This window comes from Echinops telfairi, unplaced genomic scaffold (assembly GCF_000313985.2).
Source record: "Echinops telfairi isolate 266 unplaced genomic scaffold, ASM31398v2 ScPeMD7_2291;HRSCAF=2852, whole genome shotgun sequence".
Classification (NCBI taxonomy): domain Eukaryota; kingdom Metazoa; phylum Chordata; class Mammalia; order Afrosoricida; family Tenrecidae; genus Echinops; species Echinops telfairi.
Window position 1 is genome coordinate 1,384,213 of NW_022106189.1, and position 18,302 is coordinate 1,402,514.

Sequence of the window (18,302 nt, forward strand, 5' to 3'; positions counted from 1 at the left end):
GCAACGACCACAAGCAGGTGTGGATACCCTTGTCATACTCCCGATTTCTTTTTTTTTTTAAAACATTTTATTAGGGGCTCATACAACTGTTATCCCAATCCATACACACATCAATTATGTAAAGCGCATTTGTACATCATTTCTCAAAACATTTTCTCTCCACTTAAACCCCCGACATTAGGTCCTCCATACTCCCGATTTCAAAGGGAAAGTTCTCCGTCTTTTCCATTGAGTGTAATAAGGGCAATGGATGCCCTGAATCATAATGAGGAGTTTCCCTGCTATTCTAGTCTTCGTTCATCAAGAGTGTGGTGGATTTTATCAAATGCGCTCTCTGCATCCATAGAGATGGTCGTGTGGTTCTTACCCTTTGTTCTTTTGATACAGTACGTTATACTGATTGATTTTTACAATGTAGAACCATTCCTGCATATCTGCAGTAAATCCTATGTGGTCATCTATAGGCATAAGAGCTATTGGCTTGAAGGTGTGTCTGGTTTGGTTATTTTTCCATCTGGATAATAATCTAAATTATTGGTCTTCGAGACAGAACCCTCTTGGACATATTGTCTGCCATGTTTGGCATGGAGAATGGCATTATACATTAATATATTTCATATACATATTTCATTATCTTGAACTTTGTAATCATCAAATTAGTCAAGTTAAAAAGTACATTACTGTTCTTTTTACCCTCCTACTTAGGCTAAATTTTTTGAAAGTGAGAAGCATGGCCTTTTCGACACAATAGTGAAAGGCAATATTCGCCTGGGAAAATTGGAGGAAAAAGTCAAGGTAAGTAGACATGATTTAGCCTCAGAGCTGCCATTTTCAAATGGGAATGAAGACCTAGTGGGTGCACTGTTCTACCTTTAAGAAAGTAACACATTTTGCAGGATTACCTCACTGTCATCTACAAAACAAAACTGTACGGTTTCATTGGCAGAAATTAGCATCTCTCGACTCATTTAACGAACAATTGTTAGGTTTCTGGGATGGTTTACCTCGGTTCTTGCATCTCAACGCTGAAAGAAGTCAAGTGGCAAAAGCACTTTTGTAAATCCAAGTAGCTTTTATGAGGGAAAGGGAAGTTTCAGGCATTACAGCTTCAGACAATACCTGGTGTGTTTGTTTTTTCTGGGGGGGGGGGGGCGCGTGGCAAAGTTCACCACTGAAGTGGAGGGAGGGTAGGGGTGGAAAGAGGGAACCGATTACAAGGATCTACATATAACCTCTTCCCTGGGGGATGGACAACTGAAAAGTGGGTGAAGGGTAGCATCAGACAGTGTAAGATATGACAAAATAATAATAATTTATAAATGATCAAGGGTTCATGAGGGAGGGGGGAGGGAGGGGAAAATGACCTGATACCAAAGGCTCAAGCAGAAAGCAAATGTTTTGAGAATGATGATGGCAACAAATGTACAAATGTGCTTGACACAATGGATGGATTGTGATAAGAGTTGTAGGAGCCCCCAATAAAATGATTTTAAAAAAAAGAAAAAAATAACTATCCAAAGAAACATTAATTAACAGACATGCTGAAAAAAAAAGTTCACCACTGAAAATGACCGCTTCAGGGGAGTGCGAAAAATCCCATGGAAAAATGGCCGATGAGGAGTCCACAGAGCCAAATGAGTGCCTGAACTGAGAAAGGAAGACAAGCTCGGGATAGAGTGTGGTCCCGAAGGCCTGCTCGCACACAGGAGAGCTCCTGCACTCTGACGTGCAAGGGAGCCACCTGAAAAAGGGTGGCCAGAGAGCGTGAGAGTTTGAGCCCTGAGTGTGCTTTGGGGCGTGTATGCACCCCTGCGCTCCACCCTGTGAGAGAGGAGTGACTTGCCTCAGACTGCTACTTGTGCCCTCTTAGCCTCACCGGCTGGGCGGTGTGGTTGAGTGTATTAGCCAATCAATATTGGCTAAATTCAGGTGCTCTATGTGATGTCATGTCACTAGGTGGCCTTTGCCTGCACATGCTCTGTTCTGGATTTTCCCACAGGTGTCTAATAGCTGCCTGATTCCTTTCCAACCCATTTACTGTTGCATTTGGTGGAGACAAGCCCCCTTTATCCCTAATCTATCTGTCACAGTGAGTAGTCCCCACCAAAAAACAGCATGTTGATGTACAACTTTTATCACAATCCATACACACATCAATTGTGTAAAGCACATTTGTACATTCATTGACCTCATCATTCTCCAAACATCAGCTCTCCACCCAAGCTCCTGGCATCAGCTTCTCATTTTTCCCCTCCCTCCCCGCTACCCCCCCCCATGAACCCTTGATCATTTACAAATGATTATTTTGTCATATTTTGCACTGTCTGACGTCTCCCTTCACCCACAAAGAAATATTTCTATGGGGAGTTGTTGTGAAGACTTGTGGGAAACAGAAAGCTTTCTCCTAAGTCATCTCCCTCAAATATATGTTAGACTTAGGACACTGCTACCAGCTAATGGTAAGTGATTGTCAAGTTACCTCCCTTAAGGCAGTCAGCTGCCAGACTACAGTCTGTCCCAGGGGTAGGCCTGCTCCCTGCTGCTAAGGACAATGGGCTACTTCTCTCTAAAAGCTTGCGACCATTAGATTGGTTCCTGTAGGTGGGGTTCACACCCTGCTGATAATGGTTGCTCTGGAGATCCGGAGAACATATCAGACTTGCTCAGAGACATCCAAAGTTAGGCTGGCATCCTGAATCTAGGATCTGCCCATCTTGCCACATGTGTACCCCCAATCGCTCCTCTTCCTATTGCGTGCATACCCCTAGATCACCCCCCTCCCATTACTGTATTACCAATAGCAAAACCCTTTCCTGTGACGTATGTCTTCACCTGTAATTAAGGGGCTTGCATGTCCCCAGAAAACATAAAAGCCTTGGTTAGCATTAAATATCTCTCTCTCCACATGGACTGCCAAGTGACATATGAAATGTGTCTGACTCCATTATTTCAATCTCTCTTCTATCTCTCATGCTCTCTATGACTTTACTTATTATTGCTGTACAGTTGCACCTACCAGACCCGTGATGATGTGTTAGGGGCAGAATTACCCTGACAGACTGTAACCATGAGGGCCACATCAGACAGTTCATAGCACTGCACCATTATGGCTGCCCTTCTCCTTTGGGCCACCTGCCTGTGGTAAACTCCATTCTCTATGCAGACTGCAGGCTCCACCAGCCAGCACAGTTTTTGTTGGGGCTGTGGCAGAAAGAGAAGCAGTTTGGCCTGGTGGAATCCAGCCCCATAGTCCTTAGGACAAAGAATATGGGATACAGAGGCTTATCAAAAGGAAGAGAGCTAGTTTATTTTACAGTGAGTATATATAGTGGTAAGGCTGCAAACCTTTATCAGGCATATACATCAATAGAGAGGGCAAAATGTGAATCTGAAATCTCAGTTTCTTAGAGAATACCTCAAAGCAAGTGTCTGACAGGTGAGTGAAAAATGGTTTCAATAGTGTAAGGTAGTCAAGAAGCGCCAGAGACCAAATCAGTCGAATTTGGGCAAACAGGCTTTACTGGGGAGAAAAACCCAGCCTGGGCAAAGTCCCATGGTCCACAGTGTCCAGGCCGAGGGAGTCGCACTCTAGACTACAGGAGTGGTGTTTATATAGCCGGGGAACATGTGACTGGGCTGCCTTGAGTCCATATAAGGTAAAGTAGTCAGGGATTGGAAGATACCGGTATGTCCGGGTTTCTGGAATGTAAGGTGTCTTCCTGGTGCCGGGTGTATTCGTGCCGGGTGCAGAGCAGCGGGCACTGAGCCAAACGGGCCATGCCGGGTACACAGTGGCGGGTTGAGAACAAAGCGGGCCATTAGCCAGCTCTGGTCAGCTCCGCAGGTGTGTGCAAGGCCACTTGCTGCTAGTTGTTTCAGCCAGGTCTGGTCAGCTTTGCACGGGTGGGGAAGATTCAAGGTCACTTACAGCTAGAAGCTGGCCTGATATTGATCCGGCCATACAAACAGCTCCTTAAGAACAGTAAACAGAGCAGTAGTTGATGCTTTTAGTGATCTTCTTAACTGTGTGGGCAAGAAACTAGGCATTTGTAGGAAGCAACTTATTTTGTAGATACTGTATGTGAAGAACATGTTTGCTGGAGAAGAATGTATCTGGACTTCACTATAAGTACTGGGCAACTCAGAGACAAAGGAGAAGCTGACCCCTAGCATGATAGGGACAAAAGGAGCTTGACTGCTTTTAAAGATAGACATTGTTCAGATGAGTAGTGAGGAGCCAGGCGCCTCATATAAAGACAGCTGTAGATCCACATCTTCAAGGAGGGCAGATGTGGAGAGAACTCTGTAAAGAAAGCTGTTAGGGTTTATCTCTATCTCAGAACTGTGGAAGTCTTTCACAAGAGCAGGTCTTCCTGGTCCCTTAGTCACGAGTGTAGAGATTAAGTGCTTACACTTTCATCCAGGCTCTGAGTTTCCCACAGCCTGGGTGAAGGGCAGGCAGAGAACCTGTGGATTTGGGAAAGGAAGGTACTGTGGGGACATGAGTGGACGGCATCCAGTAGTGAAGGTAAGATTCATGGTCTCTGGGTTCAAATGCAAGTGTATATAGAACAGTAATTAAGGCATGTGATAGTAGAGAAATGGATTGATGGTATTTAATATAGTGTATATGATATACTATTATATATATTTATAATATATATAGTGAATAGTGTAAATAATACAAATTTTAGATGTATGAAAGCATTATAGGTCTTGATTTTCAGTTGGTACAAACAGGTGCTATCTAAGGGGCTGTCAGGTTTCCAGGATGTTCTGCCACAAGGAAGATCCCTAAACTACCCTGATGTAGATTCTGGACCTGCCCAGGACAGGTCACTTCCCTCCAAATAAATTCCAACTAAATTCAGGGAAGATCCCTTAGCGCTCTGACGTGGTGATGTTTGCACCACCGTCGAGGCTTTGTGAACTAGAGCAGCTCACCTGGTTCTCTTCCATGTGGCCTCCATTGCTCTGAGAAAGTGGTACCCGTATGAAACCACGTTCAGAACTCTGGGGCTTGTCCTGTGGCTTCTGTGCTTGGCAATGATTTAATTTAGCCATGTGTCATCTAGATTTGTATTAGCTTCTACAATGTCTTCTGAGTCCTAGAAGATGTCTTAGATTTTTAAGAATTTCATGTTGTGTGACTTAAATCCATATCACACAATGTTCACTAGCTGTTTAGTACATTTAAAGTAAGCAAGCTTATAATGAACTTAATCTTAAAGTACACAAAGTTGCTATAATGAGCAACAAGCTGGGTTAATAAAGATATCTAAACTTAGACCCATTCTCATAAAACTGAAGGAACACCAAAGTTAAAGAGAAGAACTTGAAAGTGGCCAGAGGAAAAAGTTAGTGTTTTCACCCATTTTTTTTTCCCCACAAGATTGAAATTTTAAATATCCAATCCAGTATTTGGTAAAGACTTAGAGCAGTGAGAAGCTTTCTGCATTATTGCTAGGCTACAAATTAGTTGACATCTTCAGTATTCCGTTCACATAGATCACAACCCAGCCATTCCTTTCTTGGATATATATTTTTCTAGACAAGGAAACTTAAACATGTGTGCCAGAATCACATAAAGAAATGATAAAAAAAAAAAAAAAAGATCATATCCACATTGTGGATTATATTCCTCAGTGAAACTTAGCTCTCTCTCTTGGAGATATACTTCGGACCTTGGCTTTGCACAACAAAAGAATTCACTCTGAAGCCTGGATGGTGATCCAAGTGAGTTCTATGAAAGATAGAAGACGTTTCAGGTTCACACAGGCACCTGCAGGGCCCCTCACCCCCGCACAGCCTTCTCGAGAGCCGAAAAGTCACACAGTGGGGTCCGGATGCTGCCTTTTCAATTCCTCCACTGGGAGGCATGGTTGATGATGCCAGTCGACCCCATTGGCTGAACTGAATTCACCTGGCCCAGATGGGCCAATCCAGGTTTACCACCCACCTAGGTGTACCACCCCTTCCTGGCTGGAAGTACTGAGATGCTTCTACCGCCACTGGATCCACAGACTTTCCACCCACTGCCCTCTTATCGTCCTGCATTCGGCATCATTGCATGTGTTTTGTGAGTCTGAAGAGGAATTTATAGATTAGTATCAGACATATGGGCTAATATTGGACTTATGGACTTGACGTTTTCTCAGTATTCAAATACTCTTGTATATAAAGCTCTTACATATGAGTGTCTATGAATTTGTTTCTCTAGTCCGGTGGTTCTCAACCTTCCTAATGCCACCACCCTTTAATACAGTTACTCATGTTGTGGTGACCCCAACCATAAAATTATTTTTGTTGCTACTCCATAACTGTAATTTTGCTACTGTTATGAATCGGGGGAACCCTGTGAAATGGTCGTTCAACCCCCAAAGGGGTTGCAACCCACAGGTTGAGAACCACTGCTCTAGTCTACCCGGACTAACATACCAGTTCAGGGTGAACCCATCTGCTTCAGAATAGACTGCTCCACAGGGTTTTCATGGCTGTGACCTTTTGCGAGCAGATCACCAGGCCTTTCTTCTGAGGCACCCCTGGGTATATTTTTACTTACAAGCTTTTAGTTAGTAGGCTAGTAGACAAAAGCTTAACCATGTGTGCTACGTAGAGAAAGCAAATGGAAGGGTGTGTATGGGGTAGAGGTGCCATCATCGACTGAGGCTGCAGCAGTATGCCTTCCTTTACTCACTTGGTGCCTCCTCCCCCAGGGCTACAAGAAGCAGGCAGCACTGAAGGTGGGCAACAGCAACCACCGTCTGGCGGAGCAGCAGGAGGACTTTGCTAGCAAGACAGCCCAATACCACCGGGAGATGCAGCACCTCCACTGGATGCTACGGGACAAGCAGGAAGTCCTGGACGAGGCATTGCAGCAGAACAGGTATCACATAGCCAGAGTAACAGCTAATCTGGATTGGTATTTTTGTAGTAACCCCCGTGGGGCCCGTTTTGTTTCTTTGATTACTTCTTGTTTTCACGTTATAGTTTCATCTGAACTGAATTTTGTACTTGATGTTCTTTTCATTTTTTAAAATTCTTTTTCGAACGTTTATTTTTGTTTGGATATTGAACGTCCTCAATCAAGCCAGTCTTCCAATGGCCCTCCCTTTTGCCATCCCTCCAGTTTTAAAAAATTTTATTCCATTTTCTTGGAGATTTTATTAGGTTTCTGTTAGTTTTTAAATTTCTGGCAATTTCTTTTAATTTCCAAGACTTCCATTTAACTTATTATCTTTCCTTCTTATAAGAGCATCATGATACGATAAAAAAACAAACTCACTGCCGTTGAGCCCATTCTGCCTCGTGGGCCCCCGCATAGGACAGGTAGAACTGCCCTGTGGGTTCCCAAGGCGGTCAGCCTCTACGGGAGCAGAATGCCTCACCTTTGCCCGCCAGAGGGGCTCGTGGTTCCAAACGGCGGCCCTTGAGGTCAGCTGTCCAGTGTGTAATCCCATGCGCCATCAGGGCTCCTAATGATAAAATAATAGATGCAATAGAGTCTCTGTGACGAGAAGATGTTATATCCATTGCATCTTTGTTTTTTAAACATTTGCTAGAAGAAAGTATTGTCCGTGTAGTAAACAATGTGGAGCAGTCCCACAGCTTGGTGAAGATTACCCTCCTGGTTACTTTGGTTTCAGTTAAGTTGGCATTTTCATGTGGCTCTGTTCTCTCAGCTAGACCAAAATATAAATATTGTGCATACAGAAGACTCAGAATCATGCTCAGATTATTTTCTCAAAACTTAATTGCTGTTGTATTTCATTTCCCGTTCCTTGAAATTTAAGCAACACCCCCGCACTTCTTAAATATTCATTTGAGACAAATGCAATAGATAGCATTAATATGAAATCCTATGTTTGAGGAAAATGTAAAGTTATTTATTTATTTATTTTGGGGGCAAATGTAATTTTTTTAACAGAATTGCCCAGAACTTTATGAAACTATCTATGCTCATAGGCACTCATATTTGAAATCGTTAAAACAAAACAAAAGCCTTTTTATTGTGAATTGGTTGAAGGCTTACAGAGCAGATCATCAGTTTTCTTTTCAACAACTTATACTCATTTCATCTCATTCATTACACCCCCCTCAATGTAACATCGCCTTCTTAGTGTACTGCATCACCGCATCATCATCTTTCTTAACCCCTCAGAACTTCGTCCTGAGCAAATGCTGCCCCTTGATCCCAAATGGTACATTATTCTAAGGTGTGCACACATCAGTCATCCTATGGTTCTTATAGGCACATCTATTATTTGGCTAAAAATTGAACTATGTGGGGAAACTTCACTTCCAGACTCAAAAAGTGACTGAGGACCATACTCTTAGGGCTTCTGCCTGTCTATCCTGTTAGCAAGCCTTATCTCCTTTATAATTTTTGGTTTTGTTCCACATCTTTCTCCTACTCAATCTAGACCTTCTAACGTGATCCCTTTCAGACAGTTAGTTGTGGTAGCTGGGCACCATCTAGCTCTTCTGGTTTGAGGGTCAAGGAGGCTGATATTCATGTGGTAGTCCATTGGAAAAATTATTTCTTGGATTTTCATTGCTCTTCTTTCCTCTGAACAGGAGAAAGCATTGGTCACACCTCAGGTGGCTGTTCTGAGCTCTGAGGACCCCGAGTACATCACTTCTCACTGAAGTAGGATGGAGACTTTGTGGACCATGTTATGCCAATTGACCTTGGTGTCCCCTAAGACTATGGTCCTAAGTCCCCAGACCCAGCAACTCATCCCTCAAGGTTATTATGTCCAAGAATTTTCCATAAATTTGTCCCCTGTGTGCTCCACCACATCCATGGATACACTTGCAGCAGAGGGAAATACTCGTGTACAAATTATCTGTCAGGCCTCTCTGTAGATATCTATGTGGGTATATACCCCTTGTCTGTTTTATATGCATCGACACATAGTTCTCCATTATTGCAGAATTGTGTATATAACAGTATTTTCCTTTGTTGCCTTTAACTTTCGCACTCCAGTGCCAAGCTTCTTCTTATGGCATTTTGCTCTGTCTCCACATTTGAAATCTCTTTTAAAAAACAAGTGATATACCAGCCCCCTCCAGAGGGAAGAAGAACAGAAACCATGGGGAAAGGGAGACCGCGGTCAGTGTGAGATATGAAATAATAACAGCTTATAACCAGTCAAGGGGCCACGAGGGGGTGGGAGGGGAATAAACAAAAGAGGAGCTGTACCAAAGGCTCAATCGAAAGTAAGTGTCTAGAAAAGAACGATGGCAACGTCAGGGTCTCGAGTGGGCACTGCCTCGGTTCATGGCCGCGCACCAGAAAGATTCACACCGAAGCCTCGTTTTGATCCAAGTGGGTTTTCATGAAGGACAGAAGAAGTTTCAGGTTTTATAGTCACTGAACACAGGCAGCCTCATGGGACTGCACACTCACACATGGTGGCCTGAGGCCAGAGAGAGACCAAGGCCCAGCTAAGCAGAAAGCGGAGAAGCAGCAGAAAGGAAAGGGGCGGTGGGCTCCAGGTTCCAGCCTGTAAGGCCTTCAGCTGGGAGTTGTGGTCAATGGTACCTCTTGACTCCATTGGCGGAGTTAAGCCCTTCTGGCCTAGTTTGGGCCAACCCAGGTGTACCGCCTACCTAGGTGTACCGCCCACCTGGCTTGGGGGCCTGAATTTGTAGCACACCCTTTAGCCTTCATTGAATTCCCACCTCCTGTGGGGGTCCTTTAGATATGGAGAGGAACACCCCCCTATTCTGCTACCGAACAGCAACATATGTACAAATATGCCTGATACAATTAATATATACATTGTAATAAGAGTTGTAAGAGCCCCCCCCAGTGAAATGATCTTTTAATTAAAACAAAACAAAACAAAAACAAGTGATAACACTCCAAGTCCTGTGAATTAGATGCGTTTTGGGTTTTTTCACTCCAAATCAATCTATCAGTACCAGTGTCTAGGGTATAAAACGGTTTTCCAGTTTGTCACTTGCCCAGTCTCTAAAAGAACTCTCCTTGAAATGTGTAAATAACTTTATATCTGCTGCTATGAAATTGATCCCTACCTGCCTCAACTCTTGAACCACCAAAATAAAGCAGATGGAGAAATACTTGCAGGTGACCTGTCTAATCAGCTAATGCCTGCAGCCACCGACTTGGAGGTGGGTCTTTAAAATACCAGCAGGGTCAACCATCGTGGGCAGGCTTCAGCAGTGCTTTAAACTAAGACAAAAAGAAAGGTGGTCATCTGCTTCCAAATACTAGCTAAGGAAAGCCTTATGAATCACAGCAGAACATTGGCCACTCACTGCTATGGACACATCTCCAGGAAGAATCAATCACATGAGGAGGATATAATGTTTTGTGAAGTCAGGGCCAGCTGACTCAGCATGCTGGTAAGCATGAGACTGATGCAGGACTGGACAACTATTTCCTCCCATTGTACATGAATCAGAGTCACTCAATGGCAACTCAACCCCCTGGTCTACCCAAACGAGAGTATCCTACACTTTTTATGGAAAGGCACAAGACTTAGAATAACCAAGATTTTTTTAAGAGACTGAAGTGGGAGGAATTAGTCTGCCCAATTCCAAGAGTTCTTATATAGACTGGATGAAATCGTCAGAGGGTGGACACACAGATCAGTGGAACAGAAGACAGACCCCAGAAGTAGACCCCTACAGATACAGCTAGCTGGTTTGATTACAAAGGTGCAAGAACATTTAGTAGGGGAAAGAGCATTTTCAACACCTAACGTCTTTGTTGTGACAGGCATGTGTGTTAAGTGATGTCACATGCATAGCTACAAACCGAGTGGCCAGTTCTGCTCATGGGAAGTATGTGACAGTAATAGCAGTATGTTTCATGACATCAAAATGCAGCTATCTCTTTATGTTTCCCTTCAGCCAAATGCTGCTCCCTGCCAGCTGAGTCAGACTCTTATCGAGCATGGTCACCGAAGTTCTCATCACCATCAATAGCCCAAGACTAAGCTCCTTACCAGATGGGAGTTTTAGAATTGTATTACTAAAGTTCTTGGGGTTGTGTTATTGTTTTATTGTTTTTGTTTTTTCATTTTCTCTTATTCCATTTTTTTCTTTTTAATACCTTGAAAGTAATACCTCTCTATTTATAGTGATCTACCTTGAAATTTGACCAAAGATTTGTAACATAAAATAATCTAGTGGAGGGAGGGTGGGTTGGAAAGGGGGAACTGATTACAAGGATGTCATATAACCTCCTCCCTGGGGGACAGACAACAGAAAAGTTGGTGAAGGGAGACGTTGGACAGTGCAAGATATGACAAAATAATAATTTATAAATTATCAAGGGCTCATGAGGGAAGGGGGAGCGGGGAGGGAGGGGGAAAATAAGGAGCTGATGCCAGAGGCTTAAGTGAAGAGTAAATGTTTTGAGAATGATGAGAGCAATGAATGTACAAATGTACTTTACACAATTGATGTGTGTATGGATTGTGATAAGAGTTGTATGAGCCCCTATAAAATGATTTAAAAAATAATAATTTTAATGTAAAATAAATGAATATATTTTACTTACTGTAAAAAAAATCTATAGTTAGATCTCTATCTGCATTTCCCCCAACATACAACAAATACATTATTAGAACGATACAATTATTTATCATTCTGTTTACATGGTGTGACTGTCTTTTATTATTAGAAATAGATATGGAAATGAAAAAAATCATTTTATATCATTATTTTGTCCTGAAAAATCAAAATTACTAGTTTTTTGCTATTGGAAGTAAACTTTTTTAGTTTTTCTTAACAGAAAATGGCTGTATTTTGACCTCACCTTTGAAAGATCATTTCTGCTATGTATAAAATTCTACCTTGACAATAATTTTCTCTCAGCACACTTTACTCTCTTCTGAAATTCATTATTGCTGTTGAGAAATCTTTTGTTTGTCTTTTCTCTCTAGAGCTTTTAATTATGAATTTCTTTTTATTTATCCTATTTGGTGTAAGTTATGCTTTGTGATTTTATCTTCCATTAGTTTTAGAAAACTGCCATCTCTTCAAATACAGTATATCTTTTCCTTCTGTAATAGATATATCTGGTCAGCATTCTGGGTAATTTCTTCTTTTTGATATTCTTGTTTGTTAACTCTTTTTTCAGCTGTGTTGAATGTGCTATTTAACTTAACAGTTATTTTTTATATTTCAAGAACTGTATTTTTCATTTTCGGCAATTCTGTTTTGTTCTCTTGAAAATCTGCTTACTTGGTTTTTTAAGTTCTTGGTTTACGTATGTGTAATCCATTCTTTATTTCTTTTACATTTTATTCACAGCTGTTTCGTTTTCTAGTTGTGATACATCTTGTTTTGGTGACTTGCTCTGGTTTGCTTCGTGTGTAATTTTTTTGTACAATAATTTCTTATTAGGAGCTCATATTTGAATGAATTTAATCTGTAGAACTTTGAAGGCTTTTTTGAGGATATTTTTTTCCAGGTTGCTGAAGAATGTTTGTAACTTGGAGCTACTTTCATTTTGTTATTATTATTAATAGATTATAGCAGTGACTTTAAGATACACCTTTATAGGGCTCATTTCTTCGATTATAATCACCACAATGTAACATCATGAATCTCACTTCCTCTTTATCCATTCTTCTGCTTTGCTAATCCTTCTGAGCTTTGTCCTTGGGTAAATGCTGCCCTTTGACCTCAAATGGTTGGTTATTTGAAGGTGTGTATGAGTACCTTCCTAGTGTTACCCTTCCTTTATAGACCTGCTTATTGTTTGGCTGGAAGTTGAGCCATGAGGATCAGTTCCTTTCCAGGCTTGAAGGGTGGACTAAGGGCCTTAGTCTCGGGGGATTCACCAGTCTCTATCTGACTAGTCCGTCCAGTCTTTTTTATGATTTTGAGTTTTGGTCTAAATATTTTTCTCCCACTCTGTCTAGGACCTATTTGATCCCTTTCAGAGCAATGGGTAGTGGTAGCCAAGCACCATCAGTTCAAGGTCATAGACTTGTGGTCCATTAGTCCATTAGAATCATTGTTCCCATGTGTCTTCAATTTTCCCCATTCCTGTCTTCAGGCTGGGAGAGGTCTGTTAGATGACCACTCGTGAGACTTAAGACTTAAGGTGTTACTCACCAAAGGAGGATATACAACATTGTCTTTGTGGACGACACCAGGCCAATTAACCTTGGTCCAATCGAGGTAATTTCTTCCACTCAGTGTTTTGGTTTACTAATCTCTCTGTTCAGCCCTGCGGTGTGGTGGGTTAGAAGTTGAGCTGCTAAACACACCAGGCCAGCAATTTGAAACCACCCACTACTCTGAGAGAGGCTGAGGCTTCCTGCGCCTGTCAGGAGTTACAGCCTGGAACCCACAGGCCACATTCTCCCCTGTCCTCTGGAGTCACGGTGAGTCAGACTCAACTCAATGGCAGTGAGTTTGGTTCAGGAACCCCTCTCCTCAGCTGTGCCCAATGTGCTGTTTAAGCCATCATTACAGTTTGCTCCTGATTATCTCAGAAATACGATTTTACTCTTGGTTCACTTCAGTCAGGGTCTGGGGTTTTTGATTGTGGAAAATAATATAGATTCCATGATCCATGATTAAGGTGACCAGATTTTAACATTGGTAAAGCGGGACACTATTGATGAAACTCATATCCAGGCGAAATAGCCACATGGCAGCCGAAAACCGTATACCCTAGCTCGTCGTGCATTCTTTCCAAAAATCAGGATTTTTTGAAAATGCCGCGGGACGCGGGAAAAATTGTTAAAAATCGAGACGTCTGGTCACCTTATCCATGATCCATGTGAGAACAAGCCAGTGGCTGTTATCTGCAAGGAGACTCCTCTAGCATCATGCTGGGATATTGAGTTGAGACTGTTTCTAGGAAGAAGAGAAACACAAATCTGAGGAACCTTTAGATTTTTTGCCACACCAAATTTGTGTGGACCCAAGAGAGAGTCTTCATTTCAACGACCTCTACGTTTCAGCTGTTCTCCTGCGTTCTCAGAGCAACACTGACGTTTTGTTGTCCTGTGTGGTTTCAGCACTGTTTTGTGAGCCCCCCCACCCCCGCTCTAAGAAATTTTCTGGGTGTTTTTTTTTGAGGGTGTGTGTGTAGATATCAAAGTTTATTAGTGCTTACTAGGGTCAGTATACAGAAAGTGGGGGGTGGAGGATAGTGAGGATGGAAAAACTACATGGTACATAGAATATGTACACTTGCAAACATATTCTTTTAATTGCTGTCAATAAGGCTTAAACCTGTAAATAATTGACCAGGCAAAAGTTGTGTGATAGATATACAAGGGGGCTTCAAAAAATTTGTGGGAAACTTCCATTGTTTTCAAATTTATTTGCAGTCATCACTGGGGCTATTTCTCGCTGACTTGTTTGCTGGCCCGCTCTTCCACCTGCATGGCCAGGTGCAGGGCCTTCCTGAAACCGTGGCGGGCTGAGAGGTACTTGGTAAAGTTGGTGAGAGTGGATTCTGCGTTGTTCTCAATGGTCTCCAGCTGCCAGGTCATCGTGGGAGAGCTTGGCCCTTGCTTGGAGCAAGGCTTCTCAGGCATGAGACACATCTGGGAGTGCCGGCTACCAGACTTTCTGTTTTTCCTTTTAATTTTAACCATACTTAAACGTATTTCTATCATTAATCAAACATCTAGTGTTTTGTGCAGAAACAAATCTGGAGATGTTTTAGACACAGTCTAATTACACAGTAATTGTAAACGCTGTTTGTCACTCAGTGGACCTTGGAAAGAGTACATTGGATTCCGGGCTCTGGGCTGTCTCACACCCCTGTTAACAGCTCACAGGAAAGGTGACCTTGGATGAATGTACAGGATTCCTGGTCACCATGAGCATCAGTGTCCTCTTATGATTCTAAGTCCACTTGCTCATTTGGTTGCTAATGTTTTCCAGAATCATCTAGTAGTATCTGTGAAGGAGCTGGTCTCCCCTTGCCACCTGGGCAAAGCCTGATCGTCCTGGACTGAGACCTAATGTTGTCTCTGTTTCCCTGGGGGCTCTCTTGCCTCTTGCAGTGATGGCTGGTCTCCCGGTCTGCCCGTGGCCCTGAGAGGACTTGGATACTTCTGCCTGCCCTGCTTTCCCAGCATCCAAGATTTTGGCTAGCACAGAGTTGTTCTCAGAAAACACTGCTTCGCTGCCCTTTCCATTTCTTTCAGGCCTCAGCTCCCTCTGGGTTCCTGTCCTCCTGGTAGGTGGTCTAGGCCACTCTTCTCGTGCCCTCACCTCCTGCTCCTTACAGATATGCCCACTCTGCCCCAACTCACTGGCATGTCTGCTTCCATCGGGCCATGTGGGTGAGCACTTCTGAAAAACCCATGTTGTCAGGTCACAGCACAGTCAAGGGACATGGGAGAGGGCCTCCAGGCCCATGCCAGCCTGGTCATAGGGCAGTAGCATCTGCCTGGCTTAAATCAGCCACTCTGACCACCGTTATTTTATAGTCATAAAATAACAAGAGAGCAAAGATTATGAGCACGCAGCAAAGCAAGAGACAGTAGAAGTAAGAAATGGTTTTTCATCTGTGCCTTTGTATCCCCCCCTCCAAAAGGACCTGTATATTCCACTTCCGCATGAACACTTTTGCCTCAAACCCGAGCTCCGTGCACTCTGAACTCTGAGTTCATGGCGCTCTCTGCCCCTGAAGTGCTCTTAAATGTTGTGGGAATTGTACCACTGAACTCTCCCCCGCTCTGTTTACGTCTCGCAGAGCAATGGAAGGGGAGCTGGAGGTCGTGTGGGAGTCCACCTCCAAGGAAAACCGGAGAATCCGAGAGCTTCTCCAGGCCACGCTGGAGAGACAGGGCCCGAGGGACAGCAGCAGAGCCGGTGCGGCCCCCTGCCTTGATGACGGCACTCCGGAGACGTGCTGGATGGCGACAGCTTCAGCTACATGACCTGAAATCTCCAAAGCCCGGCCCGAGGCCGCAGGAGCCCTTGGGCTAGGCTCCGCAGCCTCCCACAGGAACGGGCGGGCAGCGCCTCCTGCCCCAGGCACACGCCCACAGCAGAGCAGGGGAAGCGCAGACCATCACCTGGTATGGCTACAGTGCTTCAGCACGTGGAGCTAAGAAGAAATAAACTGGCTCCGAAATTTAGTCTGTTTTTACATTCTTACTGTGTCTTATATATGCTGCTGCAATATTTCCTAACTGACATTCTCCCTCTGGCCTCATGCCACTGACACTGGGCCTGTAAGACCCATTTCTCAGCTCCACAGGCGACCTGAGTAGCTGTCTTGTCGTTAGGCTTCTAGTCCTGCCACTGGGAGACCCTGGAGGGAACAGAGGTGGGACTGCTCTGGTCCTGTGTTAGCTGAGCACGTTTAACCAGGTGAGCCTGTGCGTTGAAGCCGGTGTAATGACATCTGGGAACAGAGGGGGGCCTGCTTCAGTTCTGTGTCAGTTGAGGTGAGCTTATGCATTGAAGCAGCCGTAAGAACCTCTGTGCACTAGCTCTGGATTTCCCTGTTTACTACGACTCCAGGAACTAAACCTGTTCTGCCCACCCCTGAGCCTTTTCTGTCCTCCTGGGGCCACACAGCACCCCTCGGAGAGCCCTAACTTTGGCACCAGACCTTTCTTCCTGATCTGGAAGCACGACTGAAACCTGTTCACAGAAGACGGTTCTAGTGTTCGAAATGCACCAGCACACGCAAGCCCCCATAGTATGACAGGTGGCTTTGTGACCTAGAGGCGCTTGTGTCATCCCTCTCTTCCCCACGTTTTATGAGAACGTTTTATCCCCCTCTGAGAAAACCAAACTCACCGCCGTCGCATCAGTCTGACTCAGAGCAGCCCTACTGGACAATAGACTGGACCATGTGGGCTTCCCAGACTGAAACTCTTTTAGGGAGCAGGCATTCTTAACTCTCCTGCCGAGTGACTGCTGAGTTCAAACTGCTAACCTTGTGATTAGCAGCCCGATGTGTAACCTTTGGGAAGGGAGCATGTTGCCCTTTCTGTTATAAGACTGTTGTATATTATTATTGTAGTCTGAAAGACAGTAAGACCTGGACTGCGTTGGAAACTGAAGACTTACCAGCCCAACCACCTGCTGGTTCTCACAGGTATCCGACCAGGAGCAGGCAGCAGCAAGCTGGGCTATCCAGGGTGGGGGGTGTCTGACTCTAAGGGGAGAGGGAAGGCTTCTTCGTTGTATTGATTCCTGCTGTGGGTGTAGGTCCTGGGGTGGCGCAAATGGTTTGTTGTTCACCATTAACCTAAAGGTTGGTGCTTGAGCACCCAGAGGAAAGGACAGATGGACCTGTTTCCATAGAGCTGAGAGCCCATGAAGATGGAGCTGTCACAGCTGGAGCCACACGGGGTGACCAGGAGTGTGTGCTGCCTTCCTGGCAGCTTGTTTGGTTTGTAGTCATCATGATTGTAGGTCTGCAGCCCCTGGTAATACCCGTGATTAAGATATGAGTGCTAATGAGAAAGTTGGAGGTTAAAGGCCAACCAGTGGCTCTGAAGAAGAAAGGCCCAGCTCTCCTGAAAGTCAGTGAATGACAACTCTTAATTATCACAACAGTCTGACCCACAGCTAACCATGGTGGGGGGAAGTGTAGGGCCAAAGAGCATTTTGTTCTGTGTTCATGGTTGCCATGAGTCTGAGGCCAACGGCAGCTCCCAGCCACGACCCTCGGCTCCTCAGGCAGCACCACGATGGGTGCTGTGCTAACTGCACTGCTCAGGTGTTAAAGAATAATGGTGGGGACCAAGGCAGACACTCAAACCACGCCAGGTGCTCTGATGAGAAGAGAGGACTATCGGGCCAGGAGTTTCTGAAGAAAGGGCACTTACAGAGTTACTGAAAAACACGTATGTGCTTTGGGACAACTTGGGTACATGAATCTACCTTTAATGATATCATTTATAAAATATAAATTTGAGTCAAGTACTTCTAATGAAATTGAGATGCTCTGTGAGCATAAAATCTATGCCAGATTTCAAAGGCTTAGTATGAAAAATACGAAATATTTTATACTGGTTATATGTTCATGTGTTTTATACATATTTGATTAAATGTTAACATTAATTGCTTTTTAATGTGGCTACTAGGGAATTTTAAATTGTATATGTGGCTCTTCATTGTATTTCTAGTGTACACTGCTGAGTAGACCTAAATGTGAAAAGTAAAAATGAGGTTCTAGAAGATGATCATAACTGTAGGGCAAGAAAGAGTCATGGACTGTGTCCATTGAACTGTGTCCTCCCAACCCCCATGCATGCGTCCACTTGGCTGGGCCATTATTCTCTGTGGTTTGTTGGGTCTGTGATGAAGGAATGACCCCCATGTGA

At 43.9% G+C, this 18,302-nt stretch overlaps 1 protein-coding gene across 1 annotated transcript in view; it reads left to right on the plus strand.

The window, feature by feature from the left end:
* Positions 1–18,049, plus strand: part of CEP89 (centrosomal protein 89) — an 83,116-nt gene extending 65,067 nt beyond the window's left edge. Inside the window, 5 exon segments of the mRNA XM_045293871.1 lie at positions 706–795; positions 6,717–6,886; positions 15,710–15,849; positions 15,852–15,887; positions 15,890–18,049. Coding sequence (XP_045149806.1) covers positions 706–795; positions 6,717–6,886; positions 15,710–15,849; positions 15,852–15,887; positions 15,890–15,945 — 492 coding nt within the window. The 3' untranslated portion in view covers positions 15,946–18,049.
* The last annotated feature ends 253 nt before the right edge of the window (positions 18,050–18,302 follow it).